The sequence below is a fragment of the Ailuropoda melanoleuca genome, chromosome 4 (assembly GCF_002007445.2).
Source record: "Ailuropoda melanoleuca isolate Jingjing chromosome 4, ASM200744v2, whole genome shotgun sequence".
In the NCBI taxonomy this organism is placed as follows: Eukaryota; Metazoa; Chordata; class Mammalia; order Carnivora; family Ursidae; genus Ailuropoda; species Ailuropoda melanoleuca.
The window spans coordinates 110,305,684-110,328,969 of record NC_048221.1 but is presented as its reverse complement, the minus strand read 5'-3'; the positions used below and the strand labels follow the sequence as shown (position 1 = coordinate 110,328,969).

At 44.4% G+C, this 23,286-nt stretch overlaps 1 protein-coding gene across 2 annotated transcripts in view; it reads right to left on the bottom strand.

Moving 5' to 3' along the window:
- The window catches only part of KCNG3 (potassium voltage-gated channel modifier subfamily G member 3), a 55,083-nt gene extending 32,450 nt beyond the window's left edge, over nt 1-22,633 (bottom strand). The window contains exon 1 of one of the 2 annotated variants that reach the window (XM_034659595.1): nt 21,332-22,633. In XM_034659595.1, the coding sequence (XP_034515486.1) occupies nt 21,332-21,996 (665 nt within the window). In that variant the 5' untranslated portion in view covers nt 21,997-22,633. The remainder of the gene's footprint in view (nt 1-21,331) is intronic. The other variant, XM_034659596.1, reaches the window with a different exon arrangement.
- Between the last annotated feature and the right edge of the window lie 653 nt (nt 22,634-23,286).

Genomic DNA, 23,286 nt, shown 5'->3' with positions numbered 1-23,286 from the left:
TGTTTCTTTTATTTGAGATTGATTTGTTCTGCTTAAGTTCTTGGTAGTTGTGTTCCAGGAAAACACATTTTGATTGGCATGAGGAATTCTACCTTTTTTTTTTTTTAAGATTTATTTATTTATTTGAGAGAAAGAGAAAGAGCGTACACGTGCTCAAGTGTGTGTGTGGGGAGGGACACGGGGAGAGTCTTCAAGCAGACTCCTGCTGAGCACAGTGCCTGCCTCTGGGCTGAATCTCACCACCCTGAGATCATGACCCAAGCCAAAAATCAACACAGGCGCCCCTGGAATTCTATATTTTTTAATACTTAAATTTTGCTTTATTTTCAATGGTCTCTTAAAAAAAATCCTCAGAGCATTTTAAAGCAACAACACTTAAATAAATTACACAGATTAACTGAGAAAGAGGGACAATTTGTTTAAAAGCCCATTGTAGGGGCGCCTGGGTGGCTCAGTCGGTTAAGCGTCTGCCTTCCGCTCAGGTCATGATCCTGGGACTGAGGCCTGCATAGGGCTCCCTGCTCAGCGGGAAGCCTGCCTCTCCCTCTGCCCCTCCACCCTGCTTATGCTCTTGCTCACTCGCTCTCTCTCTAATGAACAAATAAAAAATAAAATAATAAAAGCCCCCTGTATATTGTACTGTTAGCTAGTAAAACTTAATTTTTATCTTTACAGAGACTGAAAAATTCTGCTTTTTTGTTTACTTTCATTTATTTAAATGACATATATAAAAATAACTACCAATTACATTCAATGTGGTCCTTAATTTGGTTCCTGAGATATGAGTCAAAGGTCTCTACACATCATCTGCATTCCCAGAAGCACAGCTACCACGGCACAGAATGCAATGGAGTTTCGGCCAAGCTCACAAGCTCTGGAATCAGATTCGGCTGACTCCCAATGCTTTCACATTCTCGTGACCTGACTGCTCCATCGCCTAGCCTGTAACCTGACACACCGGTAACCTCAGAATCTTTTGTCTAAATAAGGCCATTCACGGGCCGCCTGGCCGGCTCAGTCGGTAGAGCACGCAACCCTTGATCTTGGGGTTGTGTGTTTGAGCCTCGTGTTGGATGTAGAGATTACTTAAAAATAAAAATCTTTAAAAATAAAACAAAGAAAGCAAATCACATGTTGCTGGGAAGCTCTGTAATATTTACTTCACCCACTCCCACCCTGAACATATGCGAAGGTGCCCACGAGGTGACAATGCAGATACCCACACTGCTTCAAAGAGTTTTTGCTTTAAAGCGACAAAAAAGGAAGTGCTTCTGTTTCTCTTCAAAACATATTACATCGTATCATACAACCATATCCTTGGTGATTAGAAGTTAAGGCACATTACTAGTAAATGAATAAAGGGGCAGATAAAACCCTGTCATGAAGTGTTCTATGAAGAGGGATTATATACAATCCAAAAGCTTCGTGTTGTCTTGCAGGGGTTTCGGTACCGATTTAAATGCTCCCTGGCATCCTGACCCCTTCCTCTAAGGCTACTTAACATGTCGCTCAGGGAACTGCTGCCCAAGCTGACGCCCCACCTGTGACCACCCTCATCTCCCCACACTTCGTGATGCTCTCTTGACTCACTGACCTCTAGCAATGTGGTCCCCCAAAACCATCCCGGCAGCTCTCACCTGCCTCTAATTCTCTGCTTTTGCTCACGTGAATTTAGAAAAACTATATTATCTCCCTGAGCCATTTTTATGTTGACACAATAATTTTTAAGTTAAAATAGTTGCAAAGCATGCAAATTCTGGCATGTTGCAAATATTGATATTTTTTAAATGAAATGGTTGCCTCACTTAAAAAAAAACTATGGAATGGGGCGCCTGGGTGGCACAGCGGTTAAGAGTCTGCCTTCGGCTCAGGGCGTGATCCCAGCGTTCTGGGATCGAGCCCCACCATCAGGCTCCTCCGCTATGAGCCTGCTTCTTCTTCTCCCACTCCCCCTGCTTGTGTTCCCTCTCTCGCTGGCTGTCTCTATCTCTGTCGAATAAATAAATAAAATCTTAAAAAAAAAAAAACAACTATGGAATGAATCTGAATACTGCAGTGTTTTGATACAGTCCACCAACTCTCATTAAAAAAATACACTAACAAACTCGCCTTTAACAGAAAGTTTACATTGTTAGTTTTTCTCTTAAAATTTGTACTTCCATTTCTCTCACACAATTTTGCTCTGATGTAACATATTTCTAACGCTTGAAAAAAATCTAAACGTCATATACTTCTCTGAGATAACAAAAAATGCTTATATCTTAATTTTCTTAATTTCCATTGAATCTGTAATTTAATTTCCTATAATCTGTGTTAATTTTTTTCATTGTCATTACAAAATTGAACATAACAAAAAGTAAAATTTTATTTGAACTGTATCTTTTAATGAAATTGATAGGTTTCTTTCCTTTTCACTTAGTTCATGTCTTTGTAGCAGGTGGATAATTTAATCCAAATTAATAAAGGAGTATTTCTAATCATGTCATGGTAGAATAACATAGATCAGCATCATTTCTATTCCTATTTTTGTTTTTACACATAAAAGGGCTGAGAATTCCTATTTAAACAAGTAGAGGAAAATGGAAGAAGTTGTATTATAGGAATGTTATTTGATTCTTTTACCTCCTTCCGAGTGTATGCAAAAAAAATCACATTTTGATCTATTATCTATCATCAAAAATTCTTTTTACAGAGGCACCTGCCTGGCTCAGTCCGCAGAGCATACGATTCTTGATCCCAGGGTTGTGGGTTCAAGCCCCATGCTGGCTGTAGAGACTACTTAAAAATGAAATCTTAAAAAAAAAAAAAAATCTTTTTACATCTACGTAGTATTTCTACAGAGAAGGTTTGACTTGAATGTAATTATGAGACTGTCGGGGGCGTCTGGGTGGCTCAGTTAAGTGTCTCACTTCCGATCAGGTCATGATCTCAGGGTCCTGGGATGGAGAGCTGAGTTGGGCCCCACGCTCAGCGGGGAGTCTGCTTGTCCCTCTGCCCCTACCCCAACTTGTGCGAGAAAGTGCACGCAAGTGTTCTAGCGCACACACTCTCTAATAAATAAATAAAATCTTAAAAAAAATTATGAGACCATCAGGCAAGTTCAAATTAAGGAACATCTATAAAACAACTGGCCTAGAGTCTCCAAAAACTTCAATGTTAAATAATACCCAGAGTGTGATCACCATATTGTTAGATGGGAAAATGTTTTTAGAAGATACATGCGTAAGTATTTAAGGATGAAGTGTCAAGATGTTTGCAACCAACTCTCAAATGAATAGTAAGTATAGATAGAGAGAGGCTGTTCTTTGTATTATACTTGCAACTTTCCTATAGGTTTGATATTTATAAAATTAAAAATTGAAAAAATTATTTTTAATAATCTATCTACCATGGAATCAATTACATTCTTCAAATTTGCTGAAAGCAAAACTGACAACCACTTAACTTGCAAAAGGATTCATTGCCTCACCATTAGAATCATTCACTTTTGGGGCGCCTGGGTGGCACAGCGGTTAAGCGTCTGCCTTCAGCTCAGGGTGTGATCCCGGCGTTATGGGATCGAGCCCCATANTCTCATGCTTTTCCTTCCAACTGAGCCAGCCGGGCACCCCATCAATACAACATTTTAAATTAAATGTTTATATCTTCTGTGCTTTAAGTATATTTTCATCAAAACCTAGGAACTCCAAACTTATCTCATTCAGCTTTTGGAACATGCCCATCATGTAACTGAATCTGCAAAGNCAAAAAACAAAAAACAAAAAACCTAGGAACTCCAAACTTATCTCATTCAGCTTTTGGAACATGCCCATCATGTAACTGAATCTGCAAAGTCAATCTTCACTGTCAAACCAATCATTCAAATCAGATGTACATTCTTAAGGAACAGACGGATTTATTTTTTTCAATTCAAATGATGTGTAAATGCATTTCCCTATGACAACCTTCTCCACTTTTGAATTTTAAGACAAAAAGAAAGGAAAAAGAAGGAAGAGGAGGAAGGAAAAAGAGAGAAGGAGAGAGAGAATTGAAAAATATATATAGGCCAGGGGTGCCTGGGTGGCTCAGTCATTAAGCGTCTGCCTTNGTCAATCTTCACTGTCAAACCAATCATTCAAATCAGATGTACATTCTTAAGGAACAGACGGATTTATTTTTTTCAATTCAAATGATGTGTAAATGCATTTCCCTATGACAACCTTCTCCACTTTTGAATTTTAAGACAAAAAGAAAGGAAAAAGAAGGAAGAGGAGGAAGGAAAAAGAGAGAAGGAGAGAGAGAATTGAAAAATATATATAGGCCAGGGGTGCCTGGGTGGCTCAGTCATTAAGCGTCTGCCTTCAGCTCCTGGGATCAAGCCCCACATCAGGCTCCTCCGCTGGGAGCCTGCTTCTTTCTCTTCTACTCCCCCTGCCTGTGTTCCCTCTCTCACTGGCTGTCTCTCTGTCAAATAAATAAATAAAATCTTAAAAAAAATATATATATATATATATGATATAAGGCCAGCTGAATTTTCATATCTGTTTCTGCATTCAGTATGTTGTGCTATGTTGTTTTAAAGTATATAAAGAGAATTTAGCCTTACAAAAATACGTTGTTGGAAAAGAGTATTTTAATAGCCTTTTCTGATAATTGTCAACATACGTCTTTGATACTACTCCAAAACTCGAGAAAAGTGGCAGTTTTTTAAAGGTTAACTGCAATGTGAAAACAAATCTCGTCACTGAACCTTTGGTATTCAGTAACATCAAAACCCCTTAGTCCCTCAGACACCCGGGATGGATCTTTTGCATGGTTTTTTAACATCGGGTGTTAGGTCATTTAGGATGTATTGGTTACAGAATTAGCAGATCTTCCAAATGTTAACACATTTCATTCTATATTTTAAAAGTCACAGTAACTATATTTTAAAAGCCCCAAGTGTACCGTGGCAGATTCGAGTTTTCCGGGTGCCTAATTTTTACTTTAAAGCTCTAATTTTAAGGGTACCTGGGAGGCTCAGTTGGTTAAGCCTCCAACTTCGGCTCAGGTCATGATCTCAGGGTTCTGGAATGGAGCCCCAAGTTGGGCTCCACGCTCAGCAGGGTGTCTGCTTCTCCCTCTCCCTCTGCTCTTCTCCCCTCCCCCAGCTGTCTCTCTCTCTCAAATAAATAAATAAAATCTTTAAAAAAAAAAAGCAGCTCTAAATTTTATCATTGGCAACAAATACTGTCCTGTTGTTTTCCTTGAAGTGACAGACTCACCTTGCTCGTTTATGAGAAAATGTCTGCTACGCTATATACTCAAGCCTAAATAGACACAGTTTGTCAGTCGTTCTTTCAAACAAAAATTTTGTTTCATGAAAAAAGCTGCTAGTGCAGCTTGCAACTCATCCAACTGTGCATGTACTCTCCCTCGAGACAGCCCGTATTTCAGTATGCGGCACAAGTGCCTTCTGCAACTTCCCATTTCATCCCATAAGATACTTAAAAATACACACTTAAGGATCAGCTGTGATAAAAGCAATAATTTTGACTGCATTGTCAAGGGCATCCCTGGTGACACTTTTTTTTTTCAGCTGTGAGTACCTGCTGGCGGAGAATACAACTACTAACACGGTTTGGTGCCACTGCCCCCTCCACCGTGTTCTTGCACCTGGCATTCCAGGGACGAAGGGCCTTCCCTAGACCTCGATGACACTGCACCAGAAGCCCTTCCACGACACCCCAGGAGCCTCCGGTTGTGCTCCCACACCAGTGTTCCTTCTACGGCAGGACCGTCTCACCTTCTTGTCTCACCATCAGTGATTCTGCTGCTGCTTCTCACTATACAGGAAGCCACTGCACAGCAAGGACGGTCTTGATTATGCCTCAAGGCCAACTGAGTTATACCCTGTATTAATAAATATGACTCACTTCCTTTTTTGAAATGTCCTTCCATTCTATCTCCTACACAATCATAACTTTTCAATATGTTACAAAAATGCATCCCTGATTTAATTGGACCTACACCTGTGAGTCCCAGTTTTGGCCATCCATCCCGTCCCCAGCCACTTCTCACATGCATCAATGCAGAGTAAATTCGTAAATCTGTATCTGTAATCTCAAATTAACACACAGTCCCTAACTTATAAATACTTGATTTCCCACACCAACCGTAAATACTAATAAAAGTCCCTGCTGTACCAGAACTCTTATGATGGAATAATGAGCTCTGGTTAGGGGAAGTATCTTGGGAAAACAGAACAACCCACGAGTCAGGGTGGGCCTCACTGAGATCCGAGGGCAGCATCTGGCATCTGGCATCAGGCATCAGGCTGGTTTAGAAGACAGCAATCAGTAGTAACCCTCTATCGGCTATCCTTACTTTACAAAGTGGGATGCACCAAGGCTTGGAGAAGAAATGTGCCTAAGGGCACACAGCTGGACAGGCCCAAACCATGACAAGACCATTCTAGACCGAGGACTGGCAAGCTTTTCCTGTAAAGAGCCGGAGAATAACTGTTACAGCCTTTGCAGGCCATATCGTCTCTGTTGCAACGGCTCAACTCCACCGAAGCAGCAGGAAAGCTGCCACAGACAACATGTAAACAAATGAGCGTGGCTGGGCTCCAATAAAACTCTATTTATGGACACTGAAATTCGCATGTCAGATAATTTTCACGGGTCATAGAACACTATGCTTCTCTTGATTCTTTTTCCACCATTTTAAAGGTGAAACAAGCGGGGTGCCTGGCTGGCTCAGTGTGTAGAGCATGCAACTCTTGATCTCTGGGTTGTGAGTTCAAGCCCTACACTGGGTGCAGAGATCACTTAAAAATGAAATCTTTAAAAATAATAAGAAAAATAAAAGATGTGGGGCCCCTGGGTGGCTTAGTCGTTAAGTGTCTGCCTTCCTCAGGTCGTGATCCTGGGGTCTTGGGATTGAGCCCCATGTCGGGCTCCCTGCTCACCGGGAAGCCTGCTTCTCCCTCTCCCACTCCCCCTGCTTGTGTTCCCTCTTGCTGTGTCTCTCTCTGTCAAGTNCGTGATCCTGGGGTCTTGGGATTGAGCCCCATGTCGGGCTCCCTGCTCAGCGGGAAGCCTGCTTCTCCCTCTCCCACTCCCCCTGCTTGTGTTCCCTCTTGCTGTGTCTCTCTCTCTGTCAAGTAAATAAAATCTTTAAAAAAAAAAAAATTAGCTACTGCTGTTTAAAAAAAAAAAAAGAAAGAAAAAAGAAAAAGAAAAGATGAAAGTGTAAAAACCATTCTTAGCTCAGGGGCTGTACAAAACAGGCAGTGGGCCTGAGCTGTCTGCAGGCCACAGTCTGCTCACCGTTGCTCCAGACCACCACTCCTGCAAAAGAATGTGAGGGACAACAGAGACCCTGGTCATACGATGATGTCAGAGGCAAACCTGATCAATTACAATAATTTCTTTACCCAGAAAATGAAAAAGGAAACCCTGCCACCATAACCTGGGTCAATGCAGCAGCTAGCGGCCTGGATGCAGGGCTCTAGGCAGCCCTTGGAATATTAGGTGTAATGGGGGTCCTAACTGGCCTCACTGGCTCTACCCTTGCCCCCTAGAGTCTATCCTCCACACTGGGGCCAGAGTGAGCTTTAAAATTTTTAAATTAAATCAAGGGTGCCTGGGGTACCTGGGTGGCTCAGTTGGTTAAGCATCCAACTCTTGGTTTCAACTCAGGTCATGATCTCAGGGTCATGAGATCAAGCCCCATGTCAGGCTTCAAGCTGGGCGTGCAGCCTGCTTCAGATTCTCGCTCCCTCTCCCTCTGCCCCTCCCTCCACCGCCCCCCAAAAAATAAATAAATAAATAAATAAATTCTTTTAGCTGTACCTGTAAGGCTCTATAAGAACTACATTCTCCCACTGTCACTGTCACCATCACCCCCAATCCCCTACTACTCTGCTTCCTTGCTGTTCCTGCAGTAGACCGAGAGCACACCCACCTCGAAGGTCTGTGCTTGCATGCTCTATGTTTGGAACTGTCTTGTCCAGATACCTTCATGGCTGCGTAGTGCATCCCTCCTGGGCCTTGTTCAGACATCCATCACCTGATCAGACAGGCCTTTCCTNGGCCTGGATGCAGGGCTCTAGGCAGCCCTTGGAATATTAGGTGTAATGGGGGTCCTAACTGGCCTCACTGGCTCTACCCTTGCCCCCTAGAGTCTATCCTCCACACTGGGGCCAGAGTGAGCTTTAAAATTTTTAAATTAAATCAAGGGTGCCTGGGGTACCTGGGTGGCTCAGTTGGTTAAGCATCCAACTCTTGGTTTCAACTCAGGTCATGATCTCAGGGTCATGAGATCAAGCCCCATGTCAGGCTTCAAGCTGGGCGTGCAGCCTGCTTCAGATTCTCGCTCCCTCTCCCTCTGCCCCTCCCTCCACCGCCCCCCAAAAAATAAATAAATAAATAAATAAATTCTTTTAGCTGTACCTGTAAGGCTCTATAAGAACTACATTCTCCCACTGTCACTGTCACCATCACCCCCAATCCCCTACTACTCTGCTTCCTTGCTGTTCCTGCAGTAGACCGAGAGCACACCCACCTCGAAGGTCTGTGCTTGCATGCTCTATGTTTGGAACTGTCTTGTCCAGATACCTTCATGGCTGCGTAGTGCATCCCTCCTGGGCCTTGTTCAGACATCCATCACCTGATCAGACAGGCCTTTCCTGACCATGGCTCACACTTACTCTACAAACCCCTTATTCTGCTTTGTTTCTTCATAGCACTTATCACTATCTGCTATATATTTACTTACTAGAGTAGATGGTTCTTGAGGACAGGGACTCTGTTTTGTTCACTGCCTTATCCCCAGCACCCAGAACAGTCCCAGGTATATAGGAGTTGCTCAATAAATGTTTGTTGAATTGAACGAATCAATGAATGGAAAGCCATAAAACCATTTTGCAATTGATTTCTTAAAATGTAACCTGCTCATAGGTTGAAGGCAACTTATAAATATATACTTCCCGATCAAAATGAAAATGTGGGGCACCTGGCTGGCTCAGTCAGTGGAGTGTGCGGCTCTTGATCTTGGGACTGTGAGCTGGAGCNTCCCTAGACCTCGATGACACTGCACCAGAAGCCCTTCCACGACACCCCAGGAGCCTCCGGTTGTGCTCCCACACCAGTGTTCCTTCTACGGCAGGACCGTCTCACCTTCTTGTCTCACCATCAGTGATTCTGCTGCTGCTTCTCACTATACAGGAAGCCACTGCACAGCAAGGACGGTCTTGATTATGCCTCAAGGCCAACTGAGTTATACCCTGTATTAATAAATATGACTCACTTCCTTTTTTGAAATGTCCTTCCATTCTATCTCCTACACAATCATAACTTTTCAATATGTTACAAAAATGCATCCCTGATTTAATTGGACCTACACCTGTGAGTCCCAGTTTTGGCCATCCATCCCGTCCCCAGCCACTTCTCACATGCATCAATGCAGAGTAAATTCGTAAATCTGTATCTGTAATCTCAAATTAACACACAGTCCCTAACTTATAAATACTTGATTTCCCACACCAACCGTAAATACTAATAAAAGTCCCTGCTGTACCAGAACTCTTATGATGGAATAATGAGCTCTGGTTAGGGGAAGTATCTTGGGAAAACAGAACAACCCACGAGTCAGGGTGGGCCTCACTGAGATCCGAGGGCAGCATCTGGCATCTGGCATCAGGCATCAGGCTGGTTTAGAAGACAGCAATCAGTAGTAACCCTCTATCGGCTATCCTTACTTTACAAAGTGGGATGCACCAAGGCTTGGAGAAGAAATGTGCCTAAGGGCACACAGCTGGACAGGCCCAAACCATGACGAAACCATTCTAGACCGAGGACTGGCAAGCTTTTCCTGTAAAGAGCCGGAGAATAACTGTTACAGCCTTTGCAGGCCATATCGTCTCTGTTGCAACTGCTCAACTCCACCGAAGCAGCAGGAAAGCTGCCACAGACAACATGTAAACAAATGAGCGTGGCTGGGCTCCAATATAACTCTATTTATGGACACTGAAATTCGCATGTCAGATAATTTTCACGGGTCATAGAACACTATGCTTCTCTTGATTCTTTTTCCACCATTTTAAAGGTGAAACAAGCGGGGTGCCTGGCTGGCTCAGTGTGTAGAGCATGCAACTCTTGATCTCTGGGTTGTGAGTTCAAGCCCTACACTGGGTGCAGAGATCACTTAAAAATGAAATCTTTAAAAATAATAAGAAAAATAAAAGATGTGGGGCCCCTGGGTGGCTTAGTCGTTAAGTGTCTGCCTTCGACTCAGGTTGTGATCCTGGGGTCTTGGGATTGAGCCCCATGTCGGGCTCCCTGCTCACCGGGAAGCCTGCTTCTCCCTCTCCCACTCCCCCTGCTTGTGTTCCCTCTTGCTGTGTCTCTCTCTCTGTCAAGTAAATAAAATCTTTAAAAAAAAAAAAAATTAGCTACTGCTGTTTAAAAAAAAAAAAAGAAAGAAAAAAGAAAAAGAAAAGATGAAAGTGTAAAAACCATTCTTAGCTCAGGGGCTGTACAAAACAGGCAGTGGGCCTGAGCTGTCTGCAGGCCACAGTCTGCTCACCGTTGCTCCAGACCACCACTCCTGCAAAAGAATGTGAGGGACAACAGAGACCCTGGTCATACGATGATGTCAGAGGCAAACCTGATCAATTACAATAATTTCTTTACCCAGAAAATGAAAAAGGAAACCCTGCCACCATAACCTGGGTCAATGCAGCAGCTAGCGGCCTGGATGCAGGGCTCTAGGCAGCCCTTGGAATATTAGGTGTAATGGGGGTCCTAACTGGCCTCACTGGCTCTACCCTTGCCCCCTAGAGTCTATCCTCCACACTGGGGCCAGAGTGAGCTTTAAAATTTTTAAATTAAATCAAGGGTGCCTGGGGTACCTGGGTGGCTCAGTTGGTTAAGCATCCAACTCTTGGTTTCAACTCAGGTCATGATCTCAGGGTCATGAGATCAAGCCCCATGTCAGGCTTCAAGCTGGGCGTGCAGCCTGCTTCAGATTCTCGCTCCCTCTCCCTCTGCCCCTCCCTCCACCGCCCCCCAAAAAATAAATAAATAAATAAATAAATTCTTTTAGCTGTACCTGTAAGGCTCTATAAGAACTACATTCTCCCACTGTCACTGTCACCATCACCCCCAATCCCCTACTACTCTGCTTCCTTGCTGTTCCTGCAGTAGACCGAGAGCACACCCACCTCGAAGGTCTGTGCTTGCATGCTCTATGTTTGGAACTGTCTTGTCCAGATACCTTCATGGCTGCGTAGTGCATCCCTCCTGGGCCTTGTTCAGACATCCATCACCTGATCAGACAGGCCTTTCCTGACCATGGCTCACACTTACTCTACAAACCCCTTATTCTGCTTTGTTTCTTCATAGCACTTATCACTATCTGCTATATATTTACTTACTAGAGTAGATGGTTCTTGAGGACAGGGACTCTGTTTTGTTCACTGCCTTATCCCCAGCACCCAGAACAGTCCCAGGTATATAGGAGTTGCTCAATAAATGTTTGTTGAATTGAACGAATCAATGAATGGAAAGCCATAAAACCATTTTGCAATTGATTTCTTAAAATGTAACCTGCTCATAGGTTGAAGGCAACTTATAAATATATACTTCCCGATAAAAATGAAAATGTGGGGCACCTGGCTGGCTCAGTCAGTGGAGTGTGCGGCTCTTGATCTTGGGACTGTGAGCTGGAGCTCACATGTTGGGTGTACAGATTACTTAAAAAACAAAATCTTAAAAAATAAAATAAAATGCTATTGTATTTGCGTGGTTCTTTCACATGTATAATTCATTTAAAATACATGCTGGAAAAAAAATACATGCTGAGTGCCTGCCCATGTGCAAGACATTGAACTACATGTGGTGACACACAGAACTTCTGTTCTCAAAGAACCTGTAGACTAAAAGGGAGCCAAGGCGTTCACAAGCAACCTCAAGGAAAGAGAGACAGTGAGAAGAGACCCAGTACAGGGAAAGATAAAGAACTAAGGAAGTTCGGTCTCCTGCTGAGGGCTCAGCCTTCATTCTCTCGTTGACCCTTCTGTGTGAAATCCCCACTTCACTGATGAGGGTACAGGCCCAGAGAAACGTAATGAATTAACTCGAGGGAGGCCTCCTGACTTGGGAGTCCTGGGTTCTTTCCACCATAACCTTTTCCTTTTGACTTTTTTTTTCTTTTTTTTGCCTGAGAAAATCAGATGATTGCCTCAACTACACACCTCCCTCTGCCACTAGAGTAAAAGCTGAGGAGTCCTCGCTACTTGCAGGCGAAGAAAATCACTTAAGTATGTGTAACTTTTCCAAACACCCCAACCAAACCTACCAGCTCATGAACGAAATTCAAACAGAAATGTCTTGCCTATGGGGCGCCTGGGTGGCTCAGTCGTTAAGCGTCTGCCTTTGTCTCAGGGTGTGATCCCAGGAGCCTGCTTCTCCTCTCCCACTCCCCCTGCTTGTGTTCCCTCTCTCGCTGGCTGTCTCTCTCTCTCTGTCAAATAAATAAAATCTTAAAAGAAAAGAAAAGAAAAGTCTCGCCTATTGCTTCACCTGATTCATCTTTCTCAGCCATTCATGGGCTCCAGCTCTTTAACACATTTTATACTCCTTCAAACACACCATCAAGACATAATGCTTAAAGTGGTATGGGTGATGATACTCGTACCACTCTTTGAATATACTCAAGTTCCCTGAACGGTACCCTTTAAAGGTGAGTTCAACAGTATGTGAGTTATATCTCGATAAAGCAGTTACATTTTTTAAAAGGTGGTTATTTCCAAATGTTTGCTATTAAATGTTATTAATATTAGCATTCTACTTATTACTATAATAGTCACTATTATGAATAAAGAATAATGCTGAATTTCATGGTTTAGGGGGAAACTGGGTAATAATCTGTCAAAAAAAATTTTTAACACAATCCTCTTGATCCAGCTGTTTTTTCACTTTAGAGTTTATCAAACATATATACTTACACCAATTTGCAAAGATAAATGAAAAAGATTGTTCTGAACCACTGTTTGCATTTTTGAAAAACGGGAGTCAAACCAAACATTCCACAGCAGTGTGGAGCAGAGACGTGGGGATCAGACTCTGTAAGCGGACACACCCCTTCGCCTACCCAAACCTCAGTCATAACATCGGGATAGTAAGACTGCCACCTCACAAGATTGTCAGGAGACTCAGATGACAAAAAACTTAACAGGGGCGCCTGGGTGGCACAGCGGTTAAGCGTCTGCCTTCGGCTCAGGGCGTGAGCCCGGCGTGACGGGATCGAGCCCCACATCGGGCTCCTCCACTAGGAGCCTGCTTCTTCCTCTCCCACTCCCCCTGTTTGTGTTCCCTCTCTCGCTGGCTGTCTCTATCTCTGTCGAATAAATAAATAAAATCTTTAAAAAAAAAAAAACTTAACAAGCGGCTAGCATGTGTTAACTATTAAATAAATATTACTATGACAGCCATCACTGCTATTGAGAGGACAGATGCTTGCTGACTGAGTTGTGGCCCATCCATCCATCCAACTGAACACTCTACAGATTTTCAAAAGAATGAGGAAGATTTATGTCAACTGATATGGAAAGAGTTCTAAGATATTAAGAAAAAAGCAAACTGTTAACCAAGATTATAGAATAATCCCAGTTATAAATTTTAAAAAATATCTATATAATATAAGGGGAGCCCGGGTGGCTCAGTCTGTGGAGCCTCAGACTCCTGGTTTCCACTAGGGTCATGATCTTAGGGTGTTGACATCGAGAGCGGCCTGCGATGCCCTCCCTGCTCAGCAGGGAATCTGCGTCCCTTCTCCCTCTCCCTTCGCTCCTCCTCCTGCTCTTGCACGTGCACACACTCTCTCTCTCAAATAAATCTTTAAAAAATCTATATAATATGTCTATATAATTTATACATACACAAATGTGTGCATGTATATTTATATGTGCATTTCTGGAAAGAATACCCAGAAACAGGGTAAAGGGATTGAGGAGAAAAGGACATGTTTACTCCTCACTTCATAATACTTAGAAACCATACTTTTTTCCAGTGAGTCAAGTTTTCATTAAAAAAAAAAAAAAAGATTAACATTGAAAATTACTTGCTTACTAAGGGAGAAAAAAAGCACCTTGATTAAAAAAAGGGTATTGACAAAGGAAAGTTTCCACTGAATTCTAAAATTGGCAGGAGATAGAAAAACCCTATACACAGATAAAAGAAACAGTCCACTGTGCAAGAACAGAATTTAACTGAGATTCAGGGTTATGTTCAATCCTATCAGAGATCTATTAATTACCAGCTTCTGAAAATATCCACCTTATCTGCAAAGTAAAAGCACTGAGACTTTTACCTTCAGTTTCAAATATTGCTTTTTATTTTTAAAGTACTTAAAAACCTACTGAATTTATATAATATTGACCTAATAGGCAATAGAAGTAATACAATTGATTTTTAAATTTCCATCATCTGGTGTTTCATTTTGATTACGTATTTCATTTTTTAAACCTGGGCTAAAAATAACACTGCAAAAAACTTGAACATCTTTACCTCTCCTCAGATTCTCACTACCACAACACAAAGCAATACAAATTAAAGATCAAAATTCCAACATGAAGCAACTTTTAGAAATAATTTTTAAAGGACAAATTAAAATTATAGCAAGACTTTGTACAACAAAGAGATATAAAACTCAAAAGAGAACACTACAGCTGAAGCTGGCTGAGGGGGAGAGAAGTTCAGTGGCAAAAAGGACCAAAAAGTAAAAGGGATAAGTACTTTGTATCTGACCCATCTTTCTCAAAGTTCTGACTAGCATAAAGCATCTTTTTAGGACACAGGCGAGCAACGCTGAGCGATTTTAAAAGATGAGTATGTCAGGGGGCCTGGCTGTCTCAGTCAGAAGAGCACGCGACTCTTGATCTTGGGTTTTGAGTTTGAGCCCCATGTTGGGTGTAGAGATTATAAATTAATTAATTAACTAATTAATTAAAAAAAAAAAAGAAAGAGGAGTATGCCTGTATGTTAAAATGCCAAAAAAACATTCATTTCCTTGGCAGTGTCAGAATGATACTCAATGGTCCTGGAAGGCAAACTGCCTGAAAACTCTGTAGTTAGTCTTACTCAGATGGAACAGTACGAATATCATCATTCTAACATTACCAGAACTGTTCACTAGTGAAAGTTGCGGATGCGTTTACCAAAGAGGACTTCTGCGTCCTCTCGGTGAGATGGTTTGGGTTGTACAGAAAGGAAAACAGCAAATGATCTCTCTCCCATCGACTCTCAAAAGATCCCTCCTCCAGATCCTTCTCCTCACAACACCCTCCAAAATGAGAAGCAGATCCTGTAGAAAACAACTGGATTCCCAGCTCATGACACGTGGGCCAAGCCAGTTAAGCAGGAGGGACCCCACGGCCAGTACCCTAACTGCTTCACTAAGTTCTCACACTTTTCCTAGTACTGGTGGATGAGTCATCATTAGGAACATGATAAAGACCCACATGTCTACCTGAAGCCAATGACTTCTCACCATCTCCACTGCTACTCCCCTAATCAAGCCCCATACTCTCTCGCCTGTCAGGTCTTGCTCCATCTGCTGTTGCCCCTGGTCCATTCTCCACGCAGTGCTCAATGGTGTTTTGAAACCACATCAGATTGTAGCTTTCCTCTGCTTTAAAACCTTCCAAAGTCTTTCCTGCCGCACTTGGAAGAAAATCCAAACTCCTTCCCCTGGCACACAGGCCCAGCCTGATAGGTCTCTGCCTCCCCTGGAATCTCCTCTAAGCCCCTCTTGCCCTTGGACTAGCTGCTAGCCCACACGGGCCTTCCTTCCATTCTGGTGACAAGCCAAGCTCACTGTCATCTCAGAGCTTGTGCCGTTGCTGTTCCCTCTGTCAAGAACACTCTTCCCTCCTTCTTCCAAGGCTGGGTCGTTCTCATCACTCAGGCCTCCTCTGCTCATGCCACCTCCTCACATCCTATGCAAAGGACACTCCTGTTGCATTCTATACCGGTGTACCCTATTTGATTTCCCTTCACGATCTGAAATTCTTATTTATTTGCTTCCTTTGCTGCCTGTCCTCCTTCCTATTAGCACCACCAGCCAAATGATTCCATGAGAAGGAACCCAATCTTATGTGTCCCTGCAGCCACACTGCTGGGCACAGTCACCAGAACCAAAAAAAAAAAAAAAAAAAAAATNTGTTAACTAAAATCTGTCTATGGCAGAAGGTCCAACTGTAAAAGTTGGGATGATTTGAAAGTTGTCCCTAACGTATTTTCTGACATCAAATATTAAATTTCAGTATATGTTAAAAAAATAGTAAGGCAAAAACAAATTAAAGCCACTAGATTATTTCTCCAGTATGGTATGGTAAAGATCAGAAGTATCACAACACTTTATGGCATTTGAAAAACCATGTCCTTCCACACATCGCTGGCAGGAGTATAAAATGACATCATCGTTTTGGAGAACAATTTGGAATTACATATGCAAATTACAAATGCACATGTCCTTTGACCCTATGTCTTAACTTTCAGAAATTTATCCTATGGACAAAAGCAAAAATAATGTACACGTACAGGATATTCACTAAAGCGTTTCTATAGACGAGACAACATAAATGTCCAAAAGTTATGGGACATTCTTACAGTGGAATATTATGCAGTTGCATAAAAGAGTTGGGTAGCTCTTTATAGACTCACACAGAACAATCTCCATGGCATGTTGGTTAGTTTAAAAAGCAAGTTTCCGGACAGTATTATTGCACTGTTTTTGTTGTTGTTTTGTGAATATATATGATATGCTTGTAAATACACAGAATGTCTCTAAAATGACACACAAAATACAAACAACTTTGGTTATATCTAAGGAAAAGAACTAAATGCCCAGGAGATGGAGAAAGGCTTGCTTGTGCAGCTTTTGGACTTTAAACCATTATTTATATGATTATTAACCCATTTAAAAGGGTCATATTAATGCATGAAAAGCTTCCAAATTATTGATTTGGAAGACCTCTCAAGAATTCTTCCAAACTTGAGATTGTCTGCTATTCCAAAATTTCAAAGTTTAATAAAAAGAAATGCTATGCTTGTCTTTATTCCTTTTCCACAATCCGTACTTAATAAATAATCATTCTTTGATTTAATAGACCTTTTTTCTCATTTTTAGCACAAGATCCCATCCTCCTCAACTAAGATTCCACCAGCTGAAGTCCACGGCCTTACCCCACACAGCTCTTCAATTTATGCAACAGAAGATATATTCCTGGAAGGTTATATTCTAAATTGTAANTTATTGATTTGGAAAACCTCTCAAGAATTCTTCCAAACTTGAGATTGTCTGCTATTCCAAAATTTCAAAGTTTAATAAAAAGAAATGCTATGCTTGTCTTTATTCCTTTTCCACAATCCTTACTTAATAAATAATCATTCTTTGATTTAATAGACCTTTTTTCTCATTTTTAGCACAAGATCCCATCCTCCTCAACTAAGATTCCACCAGCTGAAGTCCACGGCCTTACCCCACACAGCTCTTCAATTTATGCAACAGAAGATATATTCCTGGAAGGTTATATTCTAAATTGTAATATAAACAGTAGACATTTATTGTGCCAGAATAATGATTTTTTTTCTAAAAGATGCTGTCATAATAAATAGTATAGGAGAATTTAGCTGCCTTCTACGGCTTTTTGTCTCATCTAGTTTAGAAGCTAGGACATATTTATATGAAAAAATAACTATCATGCTAGGAAGGATATTATAGATGGCAAATACATAGTACAAGTAAGCAATCCCTCAAGAAATTCAGAAGAAAACATCACATCTACCAAGGTAGGCAGGAAAGGCTTCGAAAAAGAAACAGAATCTCAGCTGGGCTTGATGGATGATCCAATTTCAACAGGCAAGGGACTGCACAGTAAGGAACATTCGGGTAGTTCAGTAACAAGTGAGCAGGCCAGTTTGGACAAACAGAGGCTGCAAGTGATAGGGCGTGCTCCTAGCTCCTAGAAGCCCACATAATTAGTCCCTGTTGGCTGCCTGTATCCTTCCAATGCCCTGGATTAATTATGAGTTTTTCCTAACATTTCCCAGAGTGGTCATTTCTTCTCCATTCTTACCACCTCAATACAATCCATACCCTCATTCCCTCCCTCTGCAAAGATCTCCAAACTCACCCTCCTGTTTCCCATCTTCACCATCCCCAATTCACAGTACATAACTCATGACATTTGTTATTTCATATGCATAACCCACTCACCTCAAACATGCCAACAGCTAACTGCTGCCTACAAAATAAAATCATTCTCTTTCTCATTCGAGGCCTTCTAACATCTGCTCTCTATCCACCTCTCACTCCATCACTGGACTCACACTCCCTGATATGCAAATTTCATACCAATGCCCCTGCTGTTCCTTTTACCTGGAAAATACCCCTTATTATTTTTAAAGATTTATTTATTTGAAAGACAGAGAGAGAAAATGATCTGGGGGGAGGAGCAGAGGGAAAAACAGACTCTCTGCTGAGCAGGGAGCCCAGGGAAACGGTGCTGGATCCCAAGCGCCCCTAGAAAATATTCCTTATTATGTTCAGGTGGGGCACACATACTTGTAAAGATTGTGAACACTATAGATCATATAAATGACATGCCTCACCACCACTGTTGGGCAGTGCACAACCTCTGCAACCTTCCAAAGATGACTTGTTTCCATCCTCCCCCACTTCGAAGGCCAAACTGTGTCCCAGAACAACTCAACTGCTGATCAGTTGTGCCTGATTCCTATATCACCAACTTGACACCTTTTCTTTTCAAAAAAAAAAAGTTACAATATTTGGAATACCAACAGTGCCTTGAACACAGNTTAAAAAAAAAAAGTTACAATATTTGGAATACCAACAGTGCCTTGAACATAGCAGATAATCAAAAAAGATGCTTGCAAATGATGATGGGATAAGTCAAGAAAGGCAGATTGTGGGGGTGCCTGGGTGGCTCAGTCAGTTAAGCATCTGCCTTAGGCTCAGGTCATGATCCCAGGGTCCTGGGATTGAGCCCCACATCAGGCTCCCTGCTCAGTGGGGAGCCTGCTTCTCCCCTCTCCCTCTGCTGCTCCCCCTGCTTGTGTTCTCTTTCTCTCTCTCTGTCAAATTAATTAATTAATTTTTAAAAAAAGGCAGATTGTGGTGAAACCATAAAGAGCCTTGAAGGCCAAGAAAAAAGTTTTGGCTTTATCTGGTAGATGCCAAATATGGTCAGATGATCGGCATGATGTTTTAAAAAGACTAATTTCAGCAACCACAAGCAAGCAGGGTTTGAGAGACTATTGTCAAACTGCCAGTGTAGAGGCCCTGTCAGTTGCAGGAGGTCTATGGGAGGCTACCTCTGTGACTTCCAGTCTCCTCAGCTGCTCACTCATCCTTCAGCTTTTCTGTTTGGGATTACAGAGGTTGATTTTCATATACCTACACTCGGAGAGTGAAGCTTAAAACTGGACCTTTAAGCCAAGAAAAACATGCTTTTTCCTGAAATATCTGGGTATCTAGGAAACAGTTCTGACTTGGATAATTACATACATATATAAAATACATATACACAAATCAAGCATTCCTCTTCTTCCTTCACTTCTTTTGCAGTCCGGGGAAGTCTAACTCAATTCTCCCGTTTCCTTTGCTAATGTAGCTTGAACTTTCACTAACCTTAGAATTCCACAATTACTAGTGAATCATTTCAAGGCCAGTTATGGCTCGTTTTCCTATGGTCCTCTAAAAGAACCAAGGGCACTTACGTATTTAGATATATAAATTCATTTCATTGTACTGATGGAGTACTAAATAAGTAATTCTTATCTGTAAATCAAAAACTCAGAACATAATACATTAAACAAAATTAGTTTCCTAATGAATTTCCTTTTAAAGCATGTATCTTGGATTTCATGCCAAGATATCAATGCATCAGTAATGGACTCTGTGGTACTAGACAATTTTATTTACCTCTTAGATTAAAAAACAATCTTCACTCTCCAAAGGAAGAATATTATATGTAAGTAATCCACTGCAACCTCAAGACACACAATATGTACATGTCTATCAGGAAAAGATTATCAGGCACAACCTAACTTTAAAAATGAATGGAGGAAAAATAAATAAATAAAACAAATAAAAATGAATGGAGGAGGCCTCTTAAAACAGTATTAAAGAGGTGCTTGGGTGGCTTAGTCTGTTAAGTGTCTGACTTCAGCTCAGATCATGATATCTCAGTGTCCTGGGATGGAGCCCAGCATGGGGCTCCCTGCTCATGGGGCTCCCTGCTCAGCCTGGAATCTGCTTGTTCCTCTCCCTCTGCTCCCTCCCCCCACATTTGTGTCTCTCTCCCTCAAACAAATATTTTTTTAAGTTAATAAAATATTAAAAACAGCATCAAAAGTAAACCAGAACATACAATTTTGTGTTTGTGCCCAAAGAGACTGTCTCCCTTGAAATTCCAACTTTACTGTTTATTCCTCCTACCAAATATGCAAAATAAACTCACTAGTGCTAAAAACAGAAGTGTTATCTCTATTGAAAGGTAAACACGATAGAAGGAAAGATTAAAATATTTTTCTTTCATCCTAATAAACTGAAAAGAAAAACTATGAACTACTCCAATACTGTTTCTGGATTTGGGGCAGTTTAAGTATTTCTTCTTTTCCAAGGTAGTGATTTTTTCCCTCCCCATACTGAAGATCCTTCTGAAAGTCACAGTGTGTATCTTTGGTACCAAACGATGGACAGGTGCTTTGCTATCTCCATTGGAAAAGAAGAGAGAAAAGGGCACAGACGTCCATTATTTAGAGTCTACCGTTAAGTTAATCTCCTTTATAATAAAACAATTCTGTTAAAGCACATATTATGCTAAGCGTATACAATGTGTGGCCAGTGTATAGTAGACCATATTTCACAAGACTTCATCTTTTCAAACACCACCAAAAACTGGCAAATAATTCAAGCTGCTCTTAGCCCAAGGTTAAACTGTTGAATACTAACAAAGTTTAGGGACATCTAATTAACTAGTTGCTATATGCTCAAAAGTAAACTAAAAGATGGGAGGCTTGTTTATCTCTACCTGCCCCTCCCCATGCCTCGCGATTCGCCCTCCAGAAGAGAGTCTAGTGTATGGACCACAGCCGCCTGGTGCCAGGAAAATAGGAGTGGGGAGTGAGGGCCAACCCGTCCCCTGGCTGGCCTCGCTGGGCCCGCAACCCGGTCTGGCTGGCAGCCCGGAGGTGAACAGGACGGAGACGGCACCGACGGACGGGACGGACAGACGCGACAGGACGGACGGGACGGCCAGAGAAGCAGTGCGTCCTACCCGGAGGGCTCCCTCCCAGGGCCGGCGGAGTACCTGCTCCGGTCATCCAGGCTGCGGTTGTCGGCCGCCGCGGCGCGCCAGTCAGGCAGTGTGCTGGCGCACAGCACCACCATGGACACGATCACGAACACGACCGACACGCTGGCCAGGATCTGCGCGGCCAGCGACGACGTAGGCTCCTCGAAGGTCCGCCGCATGCGCTCGAGCCAGCGCCTGGAGGGGGCCGCCTCGGCCCCTCCAGGTCGCACCTCGTCGCGGCCCAGCGCGCCCGGCTCGTCGGCCGAGTAGAAGGTGTAGGTGTCGGACATGCGGTCGTCGAGGCGGCGCTGGCAGCAGTACTCCAGGTGCGCGCCCTCCAGGCCCCAGTAGATCATCTCGTTGTAGAAGGAGAGCTCGCACATCCGCGGCGCGAAGCGCAGCTTGCCGTGGCCGCGCACGTAGAGCAGGATGAAGCCGAAGGCCTCCGAGTGCCGGTCGAAGAAGTACTCGTTGCGCTCGCGGTCGTAGTCGTCGCACACCTCGAGCACGTCGCGCTCCGAGCGGCAGCCGTGCAGCCGGCTCACGCGGCGCAGCGGGAAGTCCTTGAGCAGCTCCCGGGACAGCGAGTACCGGGCGCCGCCCACGTTCAGCACCACCGAGGCCGCCCCGCTGCGCCCGAAGGTCATGGCTGGCCGCCCCGAGGCCCCGAGGCCCGAGGCCCCCGCCCCCCGGCCGCCGCGCGGGGCCTGCCTGCCGTTGGCCGACGGGGGAGCGCGCCGTCGAGGCCCGCGGGTTGGCGGGCCGGCTCTCGCCGCGGGCTCTGCTCCTGCCCTTCGCTGGCCCGCACACCCCTCGGCTCTAGCGTCCTCGGCGGCCGGGCGTTGCTGCTAGCTACGCTCCCTCGGCGCGGCGGCACCTGCAGGTGGCCGGGGAGTCCCCTCAGGCGCCAGCGCTGCGCGCCCACTGGCCCGGAACGAGGCTGTCAGCGCCCGGGGATGCCCCCTACGAGGCCAGGGTGTCCTTTCAAACGGTGGCGCTGCACCCCCCCCACCCTGAGGGGCGCGGGCGCCGGGAAGAGGCGCGGGTGCGGTATGGCTCCCCGTCCCCGGCGCTCCCTGTGGCCACGGCTTCGGTAACCGCCCCGCCGCCGTCCAGAGGCAAGAGGCAAAGTGAGCGGGTTCGGAGGCGGCGGAGAACCGGCTCCGCGAGGCGGGGGCGGGGCCTCCTCGCGGTTCTCCCTCCTCGCCTCCCTGCTCCGCTCCGCTCACCTCCCTCCGCGCGCCGCCCTCCTCTTCCCACCCGCGCCCGCACCTCCCGGGCTCGCTCGGCTGGGATTCCCCGGCGCCCCGCCCTGGACCTCGGGCTCCCCGCCTCGTGACGCCGTCCTCCCCCTCCGCTCCCGCCCGCCGCGGCCAGGAGGGGTCCGCGGGGCGGGGAAGGGAGCCATGGGGAGCCCCGGGGCTGGGGGGGGGGCGCAAAGCCCCGCAAAGCCCCCGGGCCATCAGGAATGACTTGGGGAGCTCCCGAGGGCCCTTTTAACAGCCCCCCCAAAGGGAGGCGACCGGAGAGCAAGGAGGGCTGAGGACTGGGGTGCAGGATTTGGGAGGCGGGGACAGACGGCGTTTGGATAGCTTTTTCCAGAAACTATCCAGAACCCAGCTCGGTTTCTGAGACCGCCCAAAGGGATTCTCAGAGAAGGCACCCCAGCAGTTGCTTTTCTTGCCGATTTGCTTTTCCTCTCGCGGCGCAGAGACCCACGTACCGCGTGCTCCGAAGGCGGCCACACACCCCAGCACCCAGGCTCGGTGTCGCCCTCGCGTCTGTCCTCCCGAGGCGGGGAGCGACTCCAGCCCCTTCTTTCTAGGGCGCGGGTCCTAAAAGGGCGCCTAGGTGTAGCGCGCCTGGACGCCCCCCCCCCCGTGACGCTTCCTGTAGAGTGGGGTGAAATGGGGAGAATCGCTCTGCCACTGGCAAGA